The sequence below is a fragment of the Stegostoma tigrinum genome, chromosome 22 (assembly GCF_030684315.1).
Source record: "Stegostoma tigrinum isolate sSteTig4 chromosome 22, sSteTig4.hap1, whole genome shotgun sequence".
NCBI lineage: Eukaryota > Metazoa > Chordata > Chondrichthyes > Orectolobiformes > Stegostomatidae > Stegostoma > Stegostoma tigrinum.
The window spans coordinates 37,698,448-37,721,535 of record NC_081375.1 but is presented as its reverse complement, the minus strand read 5'-3'; the positions used below and the strand labels follow the sequence as shown (position 1 = coordinate 37,721,535).

Sequence of the window (23,088 nt, the reverse complement as noted above, 5' to 3'; positions counted from 1 at the left end):
TTTACTCAGAGTAGTAAGGGAATGGAACGCTTTGCCTGCAACGGTAGTAGATTCGCCAACTTTAGGTACATTTAAGTCGTCATTGGATAAGCATATGGACGTACATGGAATAGTGTAGGTTAGACGGGCTTGAGATCGGTATGACAGGTCGGCACAACATCGAGGGCCAAAGGGCCTGTACTGTGCTGTAACGTTCTATGTTCTAAGAATGAAGACGAAGGAACTTGCACAGATTCAAAAAGGCTACATTGTTCTCTTCAGTGCCATTGGAAACAAATATAAATGCTGTTAAGCAGTTATAAAGCTTGAATTTCTGCATGAGTAATTTTTAAAAATCATTTGCTGGTACTTTAGTAAATCAAGTAGTAAAAAGAGATGTACTTGATCAAATTTCTTCTGTTTCTTCTCAAGGTTGGAAACTATTTGCCGTTGATGGTCCAGGTCTACCAAAAGATCATCCAGTTCCTGTTGAAGGCGATTCTTAGTCTTCTCCATTTTATCATAGGCCACTGATTTCTCCTCAAAGCGTTGGTTGAGGGCTTCCACATCCTTCTGAAGTTTTCTTTTAGCCTCCTCCAGGCCATCAATAGTCCCCGCATCCTCATCCACCTTCTTCTTTGCATCAACCAGCTAAATTACAAACAAGTAATGCAATTGACTACAAAGCCAACCACCACCGAAGGAAGAAAATTGCAATAAGTAGAGTGTTACACAGGCATGTCAAATTATTTGACAATGGTGGTACAATAGGAGGTTACTGACTTACTCGCTGAGCTGGCTTGTTTTTCAGACGTTTTGTCACCATGCTAGGTGACATCGGTGAAGCCTCTGATGAAGCAGTGTTATTCTACTCCACTTGGAATTTATGCTATCTGGTCCATTATGTGGAGTAGTGTCATTTCTGGTTTTGATCTGTATGGGTTTGTATATGGGGTCCAATTCAGTTTGTTGATTGCATTATGGGTGAAGAACCCACGTCTCTCAGAATTCTTGGGCACGTCTATGTTTGGCTTAGGATACTATGGTTAACTTGTCCCAGTTAAACTGATGGCCTTCATTGTCTGAGTGTACCGATATTAAGGAGAGTTCATCATGCCCTATTGCTGCTAGTTAATGCTCATGTACTCTGATGGCCACTTTCCTTCCTGTCTGTCCGGTGTAATGTTTGTGGCAGTCTCTGCATGGTATTTTGTAAAGCACGTTGGTTCTGCACTTTGCGGGAATGGGGTGTCTTTAATCTTTGAGTGTTTGTAGAGTGGCTGTGGGCTTCTGGGCCACCATGATTCCTAGTGGTCAGGAGTCTTGTTGTCAGTTTCAATACGTTCCTGATGCAGGGCAGTGTGGCTAATGTGTTAGGGTGCACTGCCTCCTCCTGTTGTCGTCTGTTTGGTAAGCATTTGCAGATGAATTGGAGGGATATCCATTCATAGTGAGGAGTTTTGTATAGATGCTCCCACATACAAACCCATACAGATTGGCACTACTCACCATAACAGACCAGACAGTATAAATTCCAAGCAGAGTAGAAGAACATCACTACATAGGAGGTTCCACTGATGATGTCACCTAGCATAGTGACAAAACATCTGAAGAACAAGCCAGCTCAGCAAGTCAACAACCTCACTCACAACCCGAACTACGAATCTTTGCCAAAATTTTAGGTAGCATTACATTTTTGCTACTTTGCCTGAATGCAAAAGCATTGATCATGTAAATATTAAACTCTTGAAATAATGGTTTTTGAGCAATCTGCGTAGCAGATACCAGTGTGTTACTGTGCAAATCAGTTACGGAATTTGGCAAGTTTGGCCTGTATCATTCAATATTATTGCAATTCTGTGGTTAAAATAGTAATTAGAATTAAAGTAATTGGAATGTATTGGATTGAATCAATCCAATTGAAGTTGAAATATGAATTCAATTGTCAGACATTTAGACATCCACAATAAAAAAATTCAGGCCCAATAATTACAACTGGAGCGGCAACTCTACAATCTAACAACAAACCTGAATTTGCAGAGCAGCTAGCTGCTTCTCAAGGTTCTTCTTTGCTTCTTCCTCTTCTTCCTGTTGTTCTTGGAGACTGTTCTTCTCTTCTTCCAATTGTCGTATGCGACTGCTGAGATTCAATTTCTGCCGTGTCTCCTCCTGAAGCAATTCCTATCAATCAAAGTTGACATTTAAATAAAAATATTTGGGGCTCATGTCACTAAAACAAATAGTGACTTCTTGGGATTAATAAGATACATTAAGTAAAATGCTGTAAATCACTGACTAAAACTAACCTTTAATGTTGTGGTAAATAAAGTGGAATAGTTACGTAATTTAAAAACCAAAATATCCGTGAGGTTTAAACACCATTTGCTAACATCTCCCTCATCTCTTAAAGCCATAAAATGTTTCAATGTCAAGATGCAGATCTCACTGAGCCTGCAAGTACCAGCCTTGACAGGAGAACACATCACTAACCCATAAGTGGTAAAGCCAGAAAAAAAGGCTTTATTTTCTCAACAGGCTCTAAACTTAAATAGACACTAGAATTAGGCTTTGACCAATGGACGTAATCAAGTCACTTTAGCCAAGGAAAGGGAAACAATTGTTTAGCTCAAGTTCAGCCCTTCCTCAGGCAATACCCATGCATGAACTGATCCATTTCTTCCCCTCCTAACCAAAGCATAGCTTAAAAATACTGTGCTTTGTTAAAATGGTTCATTCTAGTGAATTCACATACCTGCGTATCTTGAAGTGCCGATTCCAAACTGGCAGTGTCTTTGGTCAGTTTAATTGCTTTTTTCTCAGCTTCTTCAAGAAGCCCAGAGACATTGTCCAATTCATTCTAAGAAGAATGGAGGAGGTGAATTTCAGACTCTAAATCTTTGCTATAAAATCTGCATTAGATCTTCAAAGTTATTATTATTATTATCATCATCTATGTTAATCTTATTTCTGTTTCAAGGAATGTTGGTGCACTAGTAGTACTTTCTATTACCATCTTGATTACATATCCTTCTGGGAGCGTGGTGACCAGAACTGCATGTAATTTTCCAAATATGGCCAAACTAAAGTTTTTATATATCTGTAACAACTTGCCAACATTTACAAACAATGTCCTGACTGATGATGGCAAGCATGCTGTATGGCGGCTTGATCAGCTTATCCATCTGTGTTGCCACTTTCAGGGATCTGTACGCCCAGATTCCCCTGTATGTCAATACTCCTAAGCATTCTGCCATTTATTGTACAATTTGCACCCGAATTTGATCTTCCAAAATGCATCACCTTGCATGTATCCAGGTGAAATGCCACCTGCCATTTCTCAGCCCAAATCTGCAATCTATATCCAACTTTATCTTTTAACTATTCTACATCAAGTTGAGAAGCAACCACCAAAAATTGGTGGAGTTGCATTTAGGAGGATTGTCAATCAAAAAGATCAGGTGGACTACTATTCACAAGAGTAGATAAAAATTGAAAAATCAAGAAAAAACCAAACAACTTATTCATAAGCACTGTCAAAATACACATAGCTACAGAAGTGGTCCTAAGTAATAAGCACTTTACATGTTCCAAAGCAAAGCAAAGAAAATTCTCATTTGTTTTCCAATGGTACAAATTTGAGCGTTCTTTAAATGTACCATTAACTCTTACCTGAAGCTTGTGCGTTTTATCAGCAAATTCAGACTTTGCCTTTTCACTTTCTGCAAACTTGACCTGAAACTCTTGTAGATGAGCTTCAAGTTTCTTCCTTTTATGTTCAGATTCAGCTTTCACATGTTGCAAGCTCTTCACTTCGCTGGCCAACTCTTTGTTGTCATTTTCCAAGCTCTGTTTGCTCTTTTCTAAGTTGGCTTTGTGCTGTTTAGAGTAGAGGAACCAGAAGAATTGTCAATAGTTAACTACATGTGTGAATACGCATCCAAGTATAAAAGTTTGCTGAAACTATTAGCGGCCCAGGTTAAATAAAGCAACTCACTGCAGGACAGGGTAAAAAGGTTTATTCAACAAATTATACTAGAGACCTCCGAAAATCATTTTGTATCACTCTTTCTTAGCTTAAGACTGGCCTTTCATTAGTCAAATTCTTGATACCTACTACTTTTTGACAACTGGTTACTGATCCGGAAAACAAAAAACAATTCTGTAAATTTGGCCACGTCTCTCTCTACAAATTCCCATGTCTGCCATTTTAAATCCAAATCAAATGCTTAGTTGCATGAGCAAAATGGCCCATTTCAGTGGGCTTTTCCTTGCACAGCTGGTTTCAGTGTTATGATACAAATTCTAAAATCAATTTTCAAAAAAGGCTCAGGCTACTGACTCTCTTGGCTTGTTCAAGCTGTTCGGAGACCTCCTCAAGGGCAGTGCTGTGTCTCTGGCGGATGTCCTGGATTTGAACTTCATGGGCCTTGGTCTCCTCTTCAATTGCCTTCTTCAGCTCAGCTACCTCCTGTTCACGTTTGTTCCTTAATTAAGAGGATACTTAAATGAGACTTTTTTCTAAAAATGCTGAGTCACTTTGTAAGTTATCAATTTCAAAGCACATTTCTATTGATCTCAAAAATCTGGAGAATGTACCAGCACCTTGTTAAATTGCACATGTAAAATGAAATTGAAAACAAAAAGTGAGTAGTGTAACAAAATTTGATTTAATACCAAATTTTGTTCAACCAAGGAAGTTTCACATTCACTCCTTTAGTTCAAAGCTGGTTTCACCTTAGTTCTTGTTGGGCTGCTGTGGTATCCAAGGTATCCTCAAGTTCAGTCTTCAAAGCTTCCAACTCCTCACTCAAGTCTCTCTTCTGCTTGTCAGCTTTGTTTCGGGCACCCTTCTCAGATTCCAGATCTTCCTGTAACTCTGAAATCTGGACCTGCAGTTCCCGGATTAGCTTTAGAGCATTATTCTTCTGAGCACTTTCTTCGTCTCCTCTGAAAAAGTGACAGATTGAAGAATATGACATTATATAGTTGTGGCTTGCAAATTCAGAGTTCATGCAGGTAAATATTTTAAGTCAAGTGCCAGCACCAGCAGGCCATGATTTCAAAGAATTGAAAACACCACTACACAGATTCAATCATCATGGAGCAAACAATTGTACACAGTTTAAAAACAAAGTTTCCATAGTACAAAATGAAGTGGAATATTCTTCCAAAGTTCATGAAAAGCTTGACATGGAAATGGCTGTGAGAACATTTTCATTTCATGACAGATTTTTTGATTTACAAAAAAAAGAGTATTTAAATACTCAGCATATTAGGAACAGATAGCAACCACTAACATGCATATTTTAGCAATGATACCTAAAAATTAATGTTTTGGTAGTTTATGATTTGCTTTTTAAGGGGCTCACTGAAATTAACAAACTAACACCCCTTGCCGTAGCACAGTGCCTCTTTTCCTGCTCGATTTAAAACTGTGGAGTGTGCATATGGATTGGCTGTAGACATCTAAGTAATTAAAAATACGTACAAACTTCTCAAATACCAGTCTTTGTGGCCTCAAGTGTCACACTTATCACTTGTTTTAATCAATTTACCAGAGAGTTCTGCTTCCAGTTAGCTGCAGAAGTTTTATATTTTTAAAAAGTGGAGCTTTTTGAAATGAACTGATTCTGGGAACTCTGGATCAGAAGACAGAAGTACTGGGGTCATTCTAAGCTTTTAAGGCAGTGGTAAATGATTCTGATTAGTCCAGGAATCAAAAACTTTAAAAGGTAGAAATGGAGTGTGAAATTGAAACAAATATTAGCAAGACCTTATTGAAGAATGGAGCAGGACCAAAGGACTCCATTCTGCACGTTACTTCTTGCTTGCTTTCCCTTCCCTTTTCTTGAAACTTCCCCCACTCCTCAAACCACCCCCCTAAATGCTCCCCAACCCTCCCCACTTCCTAAAAGTCACAACTAATATGCAGTTATTGGGGCCAAAGCTCAACAAGTCACTTTCAATCTATGGACTATAATCAACTGATTGAGTCATGTTTCACAATAAAACCCGATTTTAGAACAATGCAATGCAAACATGAGAAAGTATGCTCCCAAATGGGAGCAGAGTCTGACAATTTGTTCCTTGAGCTTGTACCTCCAGCAATCCACTTTCATAGACTAGTCTTTGACTCGCAACAATTCTTCTAAACATAACATTAACAATGGCTTGTGTTAGCCATTCGGGAAAACAGTGTATAAAACATCTACAACTTATGTGTAGAAGTATTGCTTATTGACATTCCTGAAGGACCTGGCTCTAGCTTTTTAGGTTATGTCACCTCGGAATTACAAGCCAACAGAAATAGTTTATGTCACTAACTCCATCAATTCCTCATGCTATCATGCAAATGACTGACCCAAATTTGAGTAGTTTGTGTTCTCAATTTAAGCTAGAGTCAATAAACATGGAACTGGAAAAGCACAGGTCAGACAGCATCCAAGGAGCAGGGAAGTCAGCGTTTTGGGCCGAAGCCCTTTGTCAGGACTAGGGAGGGGGAGGAGAGCCCTGAAGTAAAAATAGAGGGGGAGCAGTCAGGGAACAGTAGATGAGATGGAGATAGGTGGATGCAGGTAGAGGGTTATTGCAGTTAGTCAGGAGGAAAGGTGGGGCAGATAGGCCTGTAGGAAGATGGACAGGTTTTTTTGGCGGGGGGGGGGGGGGGGGTTTGTTGCTGGAGGTGACAGATTTTGAAGCTGGTAAAATCAATATTCAGGCCATTAGACCGTTAGGTCCCAAGGCAAAACATCAGGTAAAATATCCAGTTTACATTTGGTGTCACTGACAGTGGAGCTAGCCAAAGATGGACATGTCACCAGGGGTGTGGGAGGCAGAGAATTAAAAAGTGGATGACAACCGGAAGGTTGGGTTGTTTGGTGCATGCAAAGTGGAGGTGTTCATGAACCACCCCCTGTGGCCCCAAACACATCTCCACCACAGAATTTCAATCCCTCTGCACTTGTATCCCCCACAACGATGGCCTAAAGGCTCTCTGCTTCTTTCTCTCCCATCGGTCCAACCAGTATCCCTCCTCCAGCACATTCGCTTGGCAGAACTGGTCCTCACCCTCAATTTTTCCTTTGGATCATATGAAGTAGGAAAATCAAAGGGTGACCATGGCACAGACATGGGCCCGAGCTATGCCTGCCTATGTAGGATTCTTGGAACAGTCCCTCTTAGACTGATACTATCTCTCACCTCTTCCTTCAGTGCACTGACTGTATCAGTGCTGCCTCACGCACCCATGGGGAACTCAAATAGTTCACGAACTTCACCAACATATCCAATCGTGCCCCCAAAATTCACCCGGACCTCTCCATTTCCAGTAACGGACTCATTACTGACATCCATTTCAAACCCAGACTCCTAACCTCGACGACACCTCCTCTCACCCAGCATCCTGCAAAAAAATGCCATCCTGTACTCCATACACTCCATGTATGTCCCATTTCTCTACCTCTGCCACATCTGCTCCCAAGATGAGGCATTCTACTCTAGAAATTCCCAGATATCCTCCTACTTTAGGGGCTGTAGTTTCCCTTCCCGTTATTAAGGATGCCCTCAACCACATCTCCCCCGACAATAAGGATAGAGTCCCCCCGGTCCTCACACACCACCCCAACTTCCAACTGCAACACATCATCCCCTGACATTTACATCTGTACAATCAGGCCCCAACAAAAAGATATTTCCCTCCTCCCCCTACAACCACACATCAACGAATACCAGTCACGATTGGACATAGAGCAGTTTTTCCACCGTCTTCACCTTCACGCCTACTTCTTCAACCGGGAGCCTAACCCTCCCTCCACTGACCCCTTCATCCACTTCAAACACAAGTCCTCCTCCTGGACACCACCCCCAGGCCTCCTACCCTCCCCTCGACCTCTTCATCTCCAACTGCCGTCGAGACATTAACCGCCTCAACCTCTCCACCCCTCTCACCCACTCCAACCTCTCCCCCGCAGAACATGCAGCCCTCTGCTCCAACCCCACCCTCACCATCAAACCCACAGACAAGGGTGGCGCAGTGGTAGTATGGCGCACTGACCTCTACATCGCCGAGGCCAGACGCCAACTCTCCGACACCACCTCCTACCACCTCCTCGATCATGACCCCACACCCGAGCACCAAACCATCATCTCCAACACCATTCATGACCTCATCACCTCAGGGGACCTCCCACCCACAGCCTCCAACCTCATTGTTCCCCAACCCCGCACGGCCCGTTTCTATCTCCTTCCCAAAATCCACAAACCTGCCTGCCATGGTCAACCCATCGTCTCAGCCTGCTCCTGCCCCACCGAACACATCTCCAACTATCTGGACTCCATCTTCTCCCCTGTGGTCCAGGAACTCCCCACCTACGTCCGTGACACAACCCACGCCCTCCACCTCCTCCAGGACTTCCAATTCCCTGGCCCCCAACACCTCATCTTCACCATGGACGTCCAGTCCCTAAACACCTGCATTCCGCATGCAGATGGCCTCAAGGACCTCCGCTTCTTCCTGTCCGGCAGGCCCGACCAGTCCCCCTCCACCGACACCCTCATCCGCCTAGCTGAACTCGTCCTCACCCTCAACAACTTCTCTTTGGACGCCTCCCACTTACTACAGACTAAGGGGGTGGCCATGGGCACCCGCATGGGCCCCAGCTATGCCTGCCTCTCTGTAGATTACGTGGAACAGTCCCTCTTCCACACCTACACAGGCCCCAAACCCCACCTCTTCCTCCGGTACATTGATGACTGTATCGGCGCCGCCTCTTGCTCCCCAGAGGAGCTTGAACAGTTCATCCACTTCAACACCTTCCACCCCAACCTTCAGTTCACCTGGGCCATCTCCAGCACATCCCTCACCTTCCTGGACCTCTCAGTCTCCAGCTCAGGTAGCCAGCTAGAAACTGATGTCCATTTCAAGCCCACAGCAACCTAGAATACACCTCCTCCCACCCACCCTCCTGCACAAATTCCATCCCCTATTCCCAATTCCTCCGCCTCCACCGCATCTGCTCCCACGATAAGACATTCCACTCCCGCACATCCCAGATGTCCAAGTTCTTCAAGGACCGCAATTTTCCACCCACAGTGATCAAGAATGCCCTTGACCGCGTCTCCCGCATTTCCGGAAACACATCCCTCACACCCCGCCCCCGCCACAACCGCCCAAATAGGATCCCCCTCGTTCTCACACACCACCCCACCAACCTCCGGATACAACGCATCATCCTCCGACACTTCCGCCATTTACAATCCAACCCCACCACCCAAGACATTTTTCCATCCCCACCCCTGTCTGCTTTCCAGAGAGACCACTCTCTCCGTGACTCCCTTGTTCGCTCCACACTGCCCTCCAACCCCACCACACCCAGCACCTTCCCCTGCAACCGCAGGAAATGCTACACTTGCCCCCATACCTCCCCCCTCACCCCTATCCCAGGCCCCAAGATGACATTCCACATTAAGCAGAGGTTCACCTGCACATCTGCCAATGTGGTATACTGCATCCACTGTACCCAGTGTGGCTTCCTCTACATCGGGGGAAACCAAGCAGAGGCTTGGAGACCGCTTTGCAGAACACCTCTGCTCAGTTCACAACAAACAACTGCACCTCCCAGTCGCAAACCATTTCCACTCCCCCTCCCATTCTTTAGATGACATGTCCATCATGGGCCTCCTGCAGTGCCACAATGATGCCACCCGAAGGTTGCAGGAACAGCAACTCATTCTGCCTGGGAACCCTGCAGCCATATGGTATCAATGTGGACTTCACCAGTTTCAAAATCTCCCCTTCCCCTACTGCATCCCTAAACCAGCCCAGTTCGTCCCCTCCCCCCACTGCACCACACAACCGGCCCAGCTCTTCCCCCCCTCCCTCCCCCCCCACCCACTGCATCCCAAAACCAGTCCAACCCGTCTCTGCCTCCCTAACCGGTTCTTCCTCTCACCCATTCCTTCCTCCTACCCCAAGCCACACCCCCATCTACCGACTAACCTCATCCCACCTCCTTGACCTGTCCGTCTTCCCTGGACTGACCTATCCCCTCCCTATACTCTCTCCACCTATCATCTTTACTCTCCATCTTCGGTCCACCTCCCCCTCTTCCTATTTATTCCAGTTCCCTCTCCGATGAAGGGTCTAGGCCTGAAACGTCAGCTTTTGTGCTCCTGAGACGCTGCTTGGCCTGCTGTGCTCATCCAGCCTCATTTTATTATCTTGGAATTCTCCAGCATCTACAGTTCCCATTATTCCTCCTCACCCTGCCCATTTTCCACACATATCATTCACTCCTTGACTGCCTCATTAGCTCCACACTCCCCACCAACCTGGCTAATGCACCCGGTACCCTTCCCTGCAACCACTGAGGTGCTACACCTACCCTTACACCTCCATACTCACCTCTGTCCAAGACACCATACAATCCTTCCAAATCCGGTAGAAATTCACCTGTGCTTCATTGAACCTCATCTACTGTACCTGTTGCTCCTGATGTGGTCTCCTCTCTATCAATCAGAGAGACCAAATGCAGACTTTGGGAACCGTTCGCACAGCACCTGTGCTCTGCATGTGCCCAACAAACCGGAGGTTCTGCTTGCCATCCACTAACTCCCACTCCAATTCCCATTCCTGTTCCCGTTCCCCTGGTGGAATGTCGATCCTTGGCCTCCTCTACTGTCAGAGTGTGGCCAAACAACCACTTGATATTTCACCTTGGGAGCTTACTATTCCAATTGACTTCACCAGCTTCAAAAATCTCTCCACTCCCACCCTGTCCATCTTCCGGACTCATCTATCCACTCCCACCCTTCCCACTAACCAACACAAAAACCGTCCCGCCTCCATCCACCTACGCCCATCCCACCTATTCTTCCTCAACCCCACCACTTCCCTTTATTCCTGGGCTCCCCTGCTCCTCCGCAGTCCTGAAGGGGAGTTTCAGCCAAAGGTTGACTTTCTTGCTCCTCAAAATGCTCTCTGAACTGGTGTGCTTTTCCAGCTTCACACTTATTGATGCCACAAGCCAGTGTGACTAAACATGAATAGGTACAGAAGGAACGATTTGTGAACGTACCACAACATCCTCAGTTCGTTTGGATCTACTATTCCTAGGTTTGCACCTTTTATAAAGTTTGATCTAAATGTTAAAAACACCTTCAAAGCTCGAGTGTTGATAAAACTAGAGTCACAAATTTATTTTCCCCCAGTATTAGAACAAGCTTGTCGGTAGATGATTTTTTTTTTTAAAAAAGCCTCAGACCTGGCAAGGGCAGCCTGTAGCTCCTCCTCTTTCTTTGCAAGCTGAATCTTCAGCTCCTCTATCTGTTGCTGTAGCTCAGCTATTTGATCTTGCAGATCTGTAGTTTCACCGTCTAATTTCCTCTTGGATTTTTCCAGCTCTTGTCGGGTTTTCTCTTCCTTCTTCAAACGCTCTGCATGAAATAATTACACAAATGGCTAGGAAAGTATTTCTACGATATTTCATACTCTAATTATGAATCCTAAAAATCAAAACTTCTGCTATCTAAAAGAAACTGCAAGTGAAACCAGTTAGAGAATACAATTTTAGCTTTCATAAACACAAGCAGCTTTAGATGATAACATGGAGGCAGGGAGAGAAGTAACAAACTGGGGGGGGGGGGGGGGGGGGGGGGCAGCAAAAGCAAAAATGGAAGTGGGGAGGAGAAAGCCAAAAGCGGAAAATACAGATGGATGTGGCATAATTCTCACTTGATTACTAGCAGACAATGCTTACTGTAAAGAGCGCACAAGAATACTTGCTTCATAACAAATGCAATTTTGATAATGATGGCCCAATCAATAAGCTGCCAACATTCAAACTAAAAGGTTAGCCCCTTGTACAAAAAGATTGATACTGGCCCTGGAACCACATTGACAAAGCGAGTATGACGGGAAAAAAAATCTAAAAAAACGTCACCGAAGACTGAAAAGACTTCCAGTCCTAAATATAAACCAATTTTTAAGCCATCATTTTGGCACATGGATGTCACTCAACTAGACTAGCATTCACTGCCCATCCTTCCTTAACCTGTCCCAGAAATTGTCATGGTGAGCTGCCTTCTTAAACTGCAGCAGTGTTTTGGTGCAGGGATGTGGAATTGTGTTTGGGAAGCAGTTCCAGGATTTTGTCCCAGTGACACTGAGGAATGATGATATAATTCCACGGTTAGGATGGCAAGTGACTCAGAGGGGAACTGGCAGGTGGTGCTGTTCCCAAGAATCAGCTGCTGTTATCCTTCTAGGTGGTGAAGGCTGTGGGCTTGCCAGATTTTGTCAAAAGCAGCATTGCTAAATTACTGCAAGATATCTTGCAGATGGTACATTGCTGTTATGTATCAGTAAGGGGAAATCAATGTTGCAGATGGTGGATGGGCTAAATCACTGGACCATCTTCTCCTGGATGGTGTCAAGCTCTAAGTGTTGTTGGAGCTAAACTCATCCAGATAAGGCAGGAGTATTCCATCACACTCCTGACTTCTGCTTAGATGGTGGCCAGGCTTTGGGGAGTTACAAAAGGAGTTATTCCCTGCTGGATTCCTAGCCTCTGACCTGCTTTTCTGAACTGTACTAGCTGTATCAATAGTTTCTGTTCAATGGGAACCCTCAAGGAATTGATCATAGGAGATTCAGTGATTGTAATGCCAGTGAATACCATGAGGCAATGGTCAGATTCTCATTGTCAGAGATGGTTAATCACTGGCACTTCAGCTGATAAAATGGCAAGCATCATTTATACCACAAGTCTAGGCATCAAGGTCTTGCCGCACACGGACAGACTGCTTCAGTATCCTAGGAGTCAAAATGTTCCTCAACATTTTCTGATGACTGCCACGTTCCTCCGGCCTGGAGGAGTACAGCTACAACAATACTCAAAGCATGACACTATCCAAGGCACAGTAGGCCATTTCATGAGCACCACATCCAGAAACATTCCTCCACTAATGACACTCAGCAGCAGCAGTGGGTACCATCTACAAGTTGCACTGCGGAAACTCACCAAGATTCCTTAAAAAGTACCTTCCAAACTCACGACCATTGCTACCTTCCAGTGTTGTTAGGTCAAAATCCTGAATTCCTTCCCTAAAGGCATTGTGGGTCTACCTATAGACCATGGACTCCAGCACATCAAGGCAGCAGCTCACCTCCTGCTTCAAAATGGCAACTGTGGAAGGGCATTAAACGCAGACCCAGCATCCCATGAGTGTATAAAAGAAAGGAGTATATGAAGGAGGAAACGGTCATGAACAAAGCAGCTCAGGTTGATGGGGCCTCAAAACTACCCTGGGGAGCTAATGTCCTTGGAATGAGATGAGTGAATTAATCTCAGAGGTTCTTCCTCTTCCAATGCCCAGTCCCCATCTAACATTTCCACTGAGGGCATCGCCTGGAGGGAACTGAAAATACTAAAATGAGCACCAAATAGTTGGAAATCCTTAATTTTTTCACCTTTACAATTGATCAACTCGGTTGCATTTTAGGTTAGCATTTCTGATCATTGTTTAAGAAATGAATCTTTTTATGGCCCAGCATCAAGCTTATCCCAGGATGAATTAATCAACTGCAGTATAATGACATTGACTAAATATAATTCAGTGGGGAATACAGAATTTTTGGTGGCACTCACTTACCCCACCAAGGTCTCCTCACCTTCTAAATCTGTAATCATCATTTCCTGCTTGTTCTTCACTTTACTCAAATTCTTTGCTTTTTCCTCCTCTTCTGCCAGTTGAGAAGTAAACTCAGAAATCCGGTCTTCAAACAGCTTTTTCTCCTGTTTTGAAAAAAACCCATTTTGAATAAAGCAGGTACTGAATTCTAAAAATCGATTTCTGCATGCCCAAAACCAGCTGCATTTCCAATTACTTCAAATTGAAAACAGTTTGAATGGAATAGGAAAAACTATCCACAGCAGTTTCTTAATGAATTCATTAATTGAATGAAGGGGTCATCATTAAGGTCAGCTAATGGCACTTGAATGAAGAAGAAGTGATTTTACATTGTTCCAGAGGGTAGTTAAGAGTCAATCTGGATTCACATAAGCCACACCTAGAAAGAATGGCAAATTATTTTCTCATGGAAGAGAAGAATGAATCAGATGATTTTTAATGACAAATGTGGGGCAAGTGTGTGAGAGAGTTCAAGATTATTGACATACTTTGATAGTTATCTGAAACAGTGTCTTTGGGATTTGTTTTGTCAATTTTCCAATTCTACAAACACACCAAGTACAGGCTTACAACAAGGTTAATAGAAAGACCAGAAGACTGTAGTATTAAAATGGTCATTTGAAGTACAAGACATGAGATGATAGTCATTTTGTTGTCTGCTGAAATTTTCACAACAACTTTTATTTATTCTTATTTGCAAGACAGTGCAAAAAGTATGCAGTAACTAACTTGAACAGCCCTGTGCAACCTATGATACAAAGAGGTTAAAAAAGTCATAAATAACCTCTGGTATAATATTTGGGAGGTTCCATTGTTCACTCGTCAGTTTATTCCAGTTTCTATTAATATTGATAAGGAATGGAAGACAACTGTTGACTGTTGTTGAAAAGTGAAGCATTGGTTGGTGCACCATGGTAGACACCAGGAATAAGCTTAATTCGTAGATTTTACATTTGACTAAACTTCAAATATTTGAAAAAAAAAGTGTTCAAAAAAATTTTAGAATATGCTTTGATAACAGTGTGAAGCTGGATGAACACAGCAGGCCAAGCAGCATCTCAGGAGCACAAAAGCTGATGTTTCAGGCCTAGACCCTCTGAAGGGTCTAGGCCCGAAACGTCAGCTTTTGTGCTCTTGAGATGCTACTTGGCCTGCTGTGTTCATCCAGCCTCACATTTTGTTATCTTGGATTCTCCAGCATCTGCAGTTCCCATCATTAGAATATGCATTCCCTTTTGTTTACCAGAGGAATGATTTTCCCTGTCTTAGGAAAGGTCTGCCTTACAGTGAACACCAGTATCTGCACTACTTTTGACAGACATTTGTTTGTATATAAAATAACGCAATGTTCTTTTAAGAGTGTATACTTGAATGGTAGAGCAAATCCATGATTACAGTCTCCAGTACTGGATTACATACATTTGCATATCCAGTTTGTCCACACAGTTTAACTAAAAAGGTCTATTGGCTGAAAAATTAACCCAAGAGGTCTTCCTCCAGGGTATCGATGGAAGAAAATTCCAGCTTGGAGTTGCAGGCCAATTAGAGACTAGTAGTTCTATAGACATGAAGCTCCAATATGAAGAGTGGCCAATGCTGGTGCTGAAGGTAGGTCAAGTGGATGTAGTTACGCGTACACAACTGTGCTACAACCAGGATCTTGCTGGGTTCAGACTGACATGGGGCTTGCACAGCAAAAGCGCGGACAGGCTTCCACTGGCCCTGGGTACCTGGAAAGTAATAGTAGTCATACACCCTTTAACTGGGCAGCAAGGATGGCCTGCCAATTCTCCAAGTCAGACAGGGATTTGCAATAGTACTCCATTAACAATCAATGCTACCATTCCCACTAATCTTGCTTTCTCTAATTCAAAATCAAGATGGAATAAAATCAGTATCCTTCAGGTGACAGCCTTGGTCAGTTATGCTAAAGATCCAAAGGGAGATTATACTTTAATTATCTGAACTACATCCAATTTTTACAAACATCCTTTTGAAAAGGAATTTCATTGACCCTCAGAGTTGCTGATGATTTTCAGTGGACAAATCCCCTTTATTTTGAAGACGTTATACTGAAAGGAATAATGAATAGTGAAAGGGAAAGGGACGCCCTAGACAATGACCTGGAAAATATAAACCAAAAACTCTGCAACTCATCTGCCTGAGCATTTGTGCAAAAATTTAAAATGGGTATAGTTGCTAACCAAAAAAAAAAATTGTACTCGCAGCAATGATCTTTGATATTAACAATTTGAATTTCTGACAATAGAAAATTTTGACAGTTGCTACATATTTCAAAAAAAATCGTATTTTGCAATTCTAATCATACATGACAACTCACTTTGGCTAACTTTGAATTCTGGTCTTCGAGCAGCAAGACATCCTCCTCCATTTTCTTAATTTTAGCTTCTGCTGTTACTTTCTCGAGCTGAAGTTTCTGCCGAGCTCCTTCCTCTTCATCAAGTTGCTCTTCCAGATCCTGGCAGGGTGTAGAATTACTGCAGATTTAGACCCATGGTTGATTTCTCACTTTGGCAACCAATACAAACCAACAATCATACACAATACACAAATCCACAGTCAAATCTTTGCATGATGGAATTATTGTGAAATAATGAATGCATTTCAGAACGATAAGACAGTTTGTGTGAAGAATTCAGGGATTCAAGCACTCAGACAGGCAAGCAGAAGGAAGGGAAAAAACATGGGTGAAGGGGTAGTGGTTGATAGAGAGGGCATTCATAGGAGGGAAAGAGAACTATGAAATCACAGACTTTTTAAAAAATACTTGCTTACGTGAATGACACCAATCCTATTTTGGAAATCCAGTCGAATACTGTACATTTTCAGTAACATACAACCATGCTCCTAAGCTATGAGGGGTAAGTTACCTCCAATGACCAAAATTGCCAATTTATTTCCATTATTACTTTACTGTACTGAAATCACACAAATGTATTCCATATTAGCAGCCTGATAGATGAGCCACCTTTCATTTTGATCTAGCCTGGAAGGAAACTTGATCCCAGCATTAACTGCAGCATCTTGCATTGCACCTCCAAAATGTTACTGTATCTGCCAAATGCACACACCTGAATGTGTTGCTGCATTTTCTTTTTCTCATTCTGCATCTGCTGGTTCCTTTCCTCCTCTTCCTCTACTCTTGCTTCCAAATCATGCAAGATTTCTTCCAGTTCTTGCTTTTTATTAGCCAGACGTGCTCGCATTTCCTCAGCTTCTGCAAAAAGCTCGGTCTCAGCTTGTAGCTGCTCTGCCAGGATATTCTTCTCTTCAATTAGCTACAAAGAAGAATCACATTTAGCTGCCCAAGAAATAAAAACTTTTACCTTGTCACCAGACGGGTGATGCAAATGAGTAAAGTTCTACATTGGAATCTTCCCCCACACCCCCAACAAGTAATAGACCCACAAATATCAGCGCCTAACCACAGACAGCACTTTTAACAAAAAGGTTAGTCCTAAATCAGCACTTTATTAACAGGACTAAAATTGCCATAAACATTCAAGCAGCTTCATATTATATTAGTGGCTGATGCAATACAAATAAATCCACTGAGATTTGTCCAGAATAGAGAGAGTGTGGTCAAGTTTAAGTATTCCCTTTGATCTCCAAAAATTTACACATTTCACCTTCTTCCACAACTTTATTTCATTTCCTCAATGTAAAGTAGTTTCTAACTATATTCTTCAATAGAACTTATCTCTCCAACTAAAATGATTCCAATGCCAAAGATGGCTATTTTTGATGGCCAAATGGCTGTGGCTCAGAGATGTTAGTAGAGATATGGGGAATAGTTTAACAATCTAATAAAATTAGCTGCTGAACTGGATTCTACAGCCAAGAAGCACTGTTTCAAAAAGATGTGGTTGCTACTGGCAAGACAAAAAACAACTCATATTTAGGTCATATTACGTTTTACCAGATTAGCCATGAAACTACAGATTAGACATGCAGAGTTTAATTATCCGCAAACCTGTTGATGCTTTCTTGCCATAGCAGTAAGGTCTGCTTCCACCTTCACATGTTTCTCTTTCACCTTTGTCAACTCATCCTCTTTGGATAGCAATTCCTCCTCCTGGCGAGTAACTTGAAGCAATGGTTTAACCTAGCAAGCAAAGAAAATTTCAAGAACAATTTGAAGAAAAGGTAAAAGATGGCTTTGCTCATATTTGTGATTTGATATCTTACAACAAAACCACTAACACTAGCCTTTCCTCCCCCCTCAAAACTGAAGTCACCACTTAAAACTGACCAACTATCCCAGAAAATTATTCAGAATGGATAGGAAGATAGAAGACTTGACGTAACAAAATTCAGAAAAAAACTAAATTAGCAGACATTAACACATCAAAATCTTAACATCTCCTAATTTTGCCTGCATTTTGGTCTTGCTTGTGGAAACAATAAGCAGCAACTCCAACCTTGGTGAAAAGCCGCCACCATTGCCAGTGTCTGAGTTTCAGATAAGCAGCACAGTTCCTCTGTAGAACTTTCAGTGCACTCAGCTGCTGCTGTTTCCTCGAAAATGCTCTGGAAAATAAAAACAAAAATCAAGGAGACCTAAATTTAGAACTCAGTGAGCCAGTGTTCTTTCATACCAGATTATATTATCCCTGGGCCTTCAATGGTTTGCGACAAGTAAAGCAGCCTTGGGAGTTAACTGCAACCAAGTCCTTGTCAGAGTCAGACGGCCTCAGCGAGGTTAGAGGTTAATAATCAGACAAGTTGCTGGCAAAAAGAGAACTGGACTAGAAAGAGAGCCACGAGGGACCTCAATACCAATCAAACGTCAGTTGATTATTCATGACATCCACATAGGCATACACCTGTAATAAAGTAGTTACAGCATACAGTGCACCCAGCAAATGTTATCAATAACCATGTCAAAATTGGAAGAGCTGTCCCACAGATTGTTTGAGCAACAGTCAGAAATTTATGGCCATGTTCTGCAACGCTGGCAGGACACCCGCTAGAAGTAGTGACGCTGAGGCATGAAGCCATGAATGTGGTCTGGGAGTCCTCCACACTGTACTAGTGTACAAGTTTGTTAAACCAGTAAGTAAGCACCAGTGTGGACAAGGAAACCTACTGAAAACGAACTACCCTCTCTTACTTGGCTGATGAACCTGTACAAGTTGAACACCAGTGGAAGCAACATAAATGATAGCAAGGGCACAGCACACTACACTGAGTTGGTTGGTTGGGTGGGGGGGGGGGATGGATTCAATGCCCATCATCGTGTGGTTCAGGAACACAGTACACACCAGACACTCCACCTGGGTGTGACAAACAGTGACCAGGACCATAAGAATGCAACACACTGGAAATCACTGACTGAACCAAGGAACCCAACAAAGAACAAGTGAGAACGCTGCAGTCTGCAACATCAATTATGATGGAAGGAGGAAAGAAGAGTAGGAAGCTCCAGCAACATCTTCGATAAAGTTAGAGCCTGTCATATGGCAAAGACAAGGCTGCAAATACTTGAGCCATCTCCAACTGGAGATGATCCATCACATTCTCATCTTGATGAAAGGTCTAGCCAAAGCATCTCGCTCCGTGTGATAGGAAAAACAGTCGAGTACACTCAATTCAGAATGGCAGGTCTAGACAATATGCATTAAATAGATGATCCAAAATTACCTGCATCTTGAATCAAAGTATTCTAGCACATTACATGACTGACCATCTATGGGATAAGGTGAAAAGTTGTCAGGGTGTACAGTATATATCCAAACTAGCCAAGTTCTATTCCACCAGGTTACTTTCAATCATTGAAGTGATGGAAGATAACAGTGATGTCAAACATCAAATTGTACATAAAATCCAAGTTGTCACAGCAGATTTGAGAAAATTGTTAGTCTCCAGGTTGCATTATAGCCTTGGTACAAACATGGGCAACAGAGGTCCAGAGATGAAGCAGAGTGTCTGCTTTAGTATTGAACAGTGTGGGATTGAAGATCACCAACAAGCCTGAAGTCAATGGGAATCAGGAAAATAATTTCCATTGGCTGGAGACAGACATACATAGCACACAAATGCAGGAAGCTGTTGAAGAGCAATCATTTTCAGTTGCTTCAATAACTTCACAGATCAGAGGCAGAACATTTATTACTACAGTAATAACCCACATTTGAAATTCCCCATAATACTAAAGCAATCCATGCCCTCAATAAACAAAATAATGGACATAATTCAGGCCTAGGATGGCAATTAGCAAGTTATATTTATTCCACGCAATTGTCGGCGACCATCTCCAAAAGAAAGGATGGTTACTACACACCTATGAATTACAATGGTATTGCCAAAGGACCCATCAACATCCTGGATTTGACAATTAACCCAAAAACTTAGCTAGCCAAGCGATAAATGCTGCAGTGACAGGAATAGGTTACAGGCTGGAAATTCTGAGCAACCAATCTTCCAACTCCAAGAGAAAAAAAGTCTTTTCACTTGCAACGTGGCACAAGTTAGGAGTGCTTTGAAATGCTATCCACCTTTCTGGACAAATACATTCCCTACAACTGAAGTAGCCTGAAGCCATCCAAGGCATGGAGTGGCAGCTCATTCAGCATTTTAAAAATTCAACCCAGTCATCAGCACAGCGTGGGAGCTGTTTGCAGTATACACAGAATGCGCTGCTGCAAGTCCAAGGGTCCTTTCACAGCATCTCCTACAGTAACAGGTGGAGCATCTGCAAGGATACACCAGGTGGTCTTAAATTCTCCAAGTTACACTGCATTAACGTTGAATACAGCACCATTCCACGTTAGCAGTCAAAATTATGGAAGTCCTTCCTCATCAGCACCTTCAGCACATTGACAGTAGTGCTTCAAGATAAACTACCCACATTCTTCACTGCATTAGACCTAAACAATTGCTGCCTCACCAGCAACACAGATTCATGAACTAATTTTTAAAAGTGTGAACTTAAGGGGTGTGTTTTCAACTTAACACTAGTTTCAGGGTCAGTTTCAGAAGTAGAAGGAAGGAAGATTAAAAAGCAGTGAAATGTTAGAGTGCTCGTAGTTGGAAACCTAATCCCCATGGTTGAAGAAAACATTTCCAACAGAAATAAAGATCAGCTTGAATGGGCCAGAGATTTTCCTTTAGTAGGACACATGGCAGCACATCCAGTGTCAGATTCTTCTCCTCACCATTCACTTCAGCACACCCCTTAAAAAAACCTCGCATTGACAACAGTGCAGCAAGGTTTATGGCACAATGGAATACTGTGCTTAAATGCACACTAGGACAGTTTTAAGAATACAGATAGCAACAGGACGAGGAGAAAGCAAAATGAAACAGAATCCAATTCTCTACTGAATGAATTTGGTGGGTTTTGGTGGTTGGGAAGGTGTGAAGAAAAGAGGAGGAGATAAAAATGTGATGGCGAAAGACAGAACAAAAGACAAAGCTTGTAGACAACTTACAACTGAAAAGTACACAGTTTCATTCACTCCTTTTTTGGGCCTCTGAAATTAAGTACAGAAATATAATCTAGTCATTAAAAGGGCCTTTCATTGGAGCTAATGCTTAACATAATATCCTTCAGGGAGTTTAATGCATATTTCATGCAGAAATCCTGTGACATTTTTGAAGTGAGGGAGATTGACAGCAAATTTAATTTGAGAAGTTTTTGGCAAAGCAGTGCAAACATTCAATAATTTGTTGTTATTTGCAACTCAAGGCCTCTGCTCACCACAGATTTGAAAATTAAAATGCACTGGCAATGCCATGTACTATGAATGCATTGTCATTTTTTCCAGCAAACTGAACCACAACCATTTCTCATTGTATACTTGTAAAACAATTAATCATAATCCTGAAGCCTCAAGTTTAGCAATTTAATGCATTCTAACATTTGCCATCCCCTTCCATCTCCTGCTCCTGTAAGGCTTTGTTCATGTGTACAAAGAAACCTGCAAAACAAGACAGGCTATGGTTCAAAAATTAGTTTGCACCCCCATCTTGAAACACAAGACACGATACCTGACTAGTGTTGCGGATGCATCCCACTGCTCAGTACGAAAACATGCAACATTTTTGCAAAGGACCATAGCTCAATTTAAAGGGCACACTAAATACTAGCTGATACAAGTCAGAGTATTTGCCATTTGGAACTCCATTGTGATTTAACTTGCACATAGGCAATTTTTTCTTAAGCAACAAACATCACTCGTGACATTGTACAATGTTGTCTTTTTCTAGTACCAACCAATTGTGCTAAACTGCTAACAAGTTACTCATCAAAAGAAGCCGAGAAGATCATTTCACATTTGCACGTTTTAATTTACTTGGCTCTTTTCACAGTAAGGGGACAGGTCCGATTCATAAAATTGACAAAAATGAAGGCTGTTCAACAGCTACTAAAAGTCTGCATGGTTTACTCATAAAATTGGAAATTTCTAGTAAAGCTAGGTTGACAACTATTATATAATTTTGAAGAAAAACAATAACGTAAATGCAAACCTAACTAATTGTTTAAACGTCTACAGGATTTCCTCTGACAGCTAGAAGTAAAATGAACTATACAAGGTTAGAGCTTACTTCCTTGCCAGATATCCACGGCAGATAGCTTGGAACAATATAATTATATCAGTGATCTTCAGATCCCGTTCTTCCTCCAAATGTGCTAGAACGCCAGCTCGAAAGAAGATCTTACTCTGGCCAATGCGGAATAAGTTCGGATCCAATTCCAAAGCATGAATCTGATTACAGGGAAAGGGGAAAGGTAGACAGACAAGGTACAGGAAAATAAATACCCATATTCAAAGAGAAGCATCTATTCATTTCCAAATGTATACAAAACATGCAAGTGACAAAAATTAAAGAGAGATTTAATGTTAACACCTCAATTTTTAAGGCTAATATAAAATTATAGATACCATTCTTGAATTTTTAATGCATTGGTTTTGAAAATATTTATACTAAAGTACAAATTTATTGATCTGGAATACTTGAAATTCTACAAAAAGAAAAAAGTGCCTACCATTCGTTCACAAGCTTGTTTGCCATCCATGAAACCTTTAGGAATTGAATTAGGAGTCAGAATCTCATACCTAGGGAAGTAGATGCAATGCTCATTGAATCATGTATTTCTAAAGTTACATTCAACTTATTGAACAGACCTTTCAAAAATCTAATTCAAATTGATGACTTCTGTACTTAAAAGTCAAAGCTTTTTAAGCTATTTTCTTCACTTCAAAAGCACAAAACCAAAACAGGTACTTAAGTAGCACCTGGCATAATAAAAACTACCCAAAAAAGGTGCTCAGAATTCTATTTCCCAGGATTTAAACACAAGTCACATAGAAGATGAGATAACAAGGTGTTGAGCTGGATGAACACAGCTGGCCAAGCAGCAGAGGAGCAGGAAGGCTGACGTTTCGGGCCTAG

General features: G+C 42.2%; 1 protein-coding gene across 4 annotated transcripts in view; it reads right to left on the bottom strand.

The window, feature by feature from the left end:
• LOC125463506 (myosin-10) overlaps positions 1 to 23,088 on the bottom strand; it is a 156,919-nt gene that overhangs the window by 25,512 nt on the left and 108,319 nt on the right. For all 4 annotated transcript variants that reach the window (XM_048554815.2, XM_048554818.2, XM_048554819.2 and 1 more), the window contains 14 exons: positions 22,682 to 22,751; positions 22,240 to 22,400; positions 18,111 to 18,219; positions 17,663 to 17,794; positions 16,761 to 16,967; positions 16,010 to 16,147; positions 13,649 to 13,772; positions 11,241 to 11,412; positions 4,714 to 4,926; positions 4,319 to 4,463; positions 3,649 to 3,855; positions 2,732 to 2,836; positions 2,008 to 2,160; positions 382 to 630 (listed from right to left, as the gene is read on the bottom strand). In XM_048554815.2, coding sequence (XP_048410772.1) covers positions 382 to 630; positions 2,008 to 2,160; positions 2,732 to 2,836; positions 3,649 to 3,855; positions 4,319 to 4,463; positions 4,714 to 4,926; positions 11,241 to 11,412; positions 13,649 to 13,772; positions 16,010 to 16,147; positions 16,761 to 16,967; positions 17,663 to 17,794; positions 18,111 to 18,219; positions 22,240 to 22,400; positions 22,682 to 22,751 — 2,185 coding nt within the window. The remainder of the gene's footprint in view (positions 1 to 381; positions 631 to 2,007; positions 2,161 to 2,731; positions 2,837 to 3,648; positions 3,856 to 4,318; positions 4,464 to 4,713; positions 4,927 to 11,240; positions 11,413 to 13,648; positions 13,773 to 16,009; positions 16,148 to 16,760; positions 16,968 to 17,662; positions 17,795 to 18,110; positions 18,220 to 22,239; positions 22,401 to 22,681; positions 22,752 to 23,088) is intronic.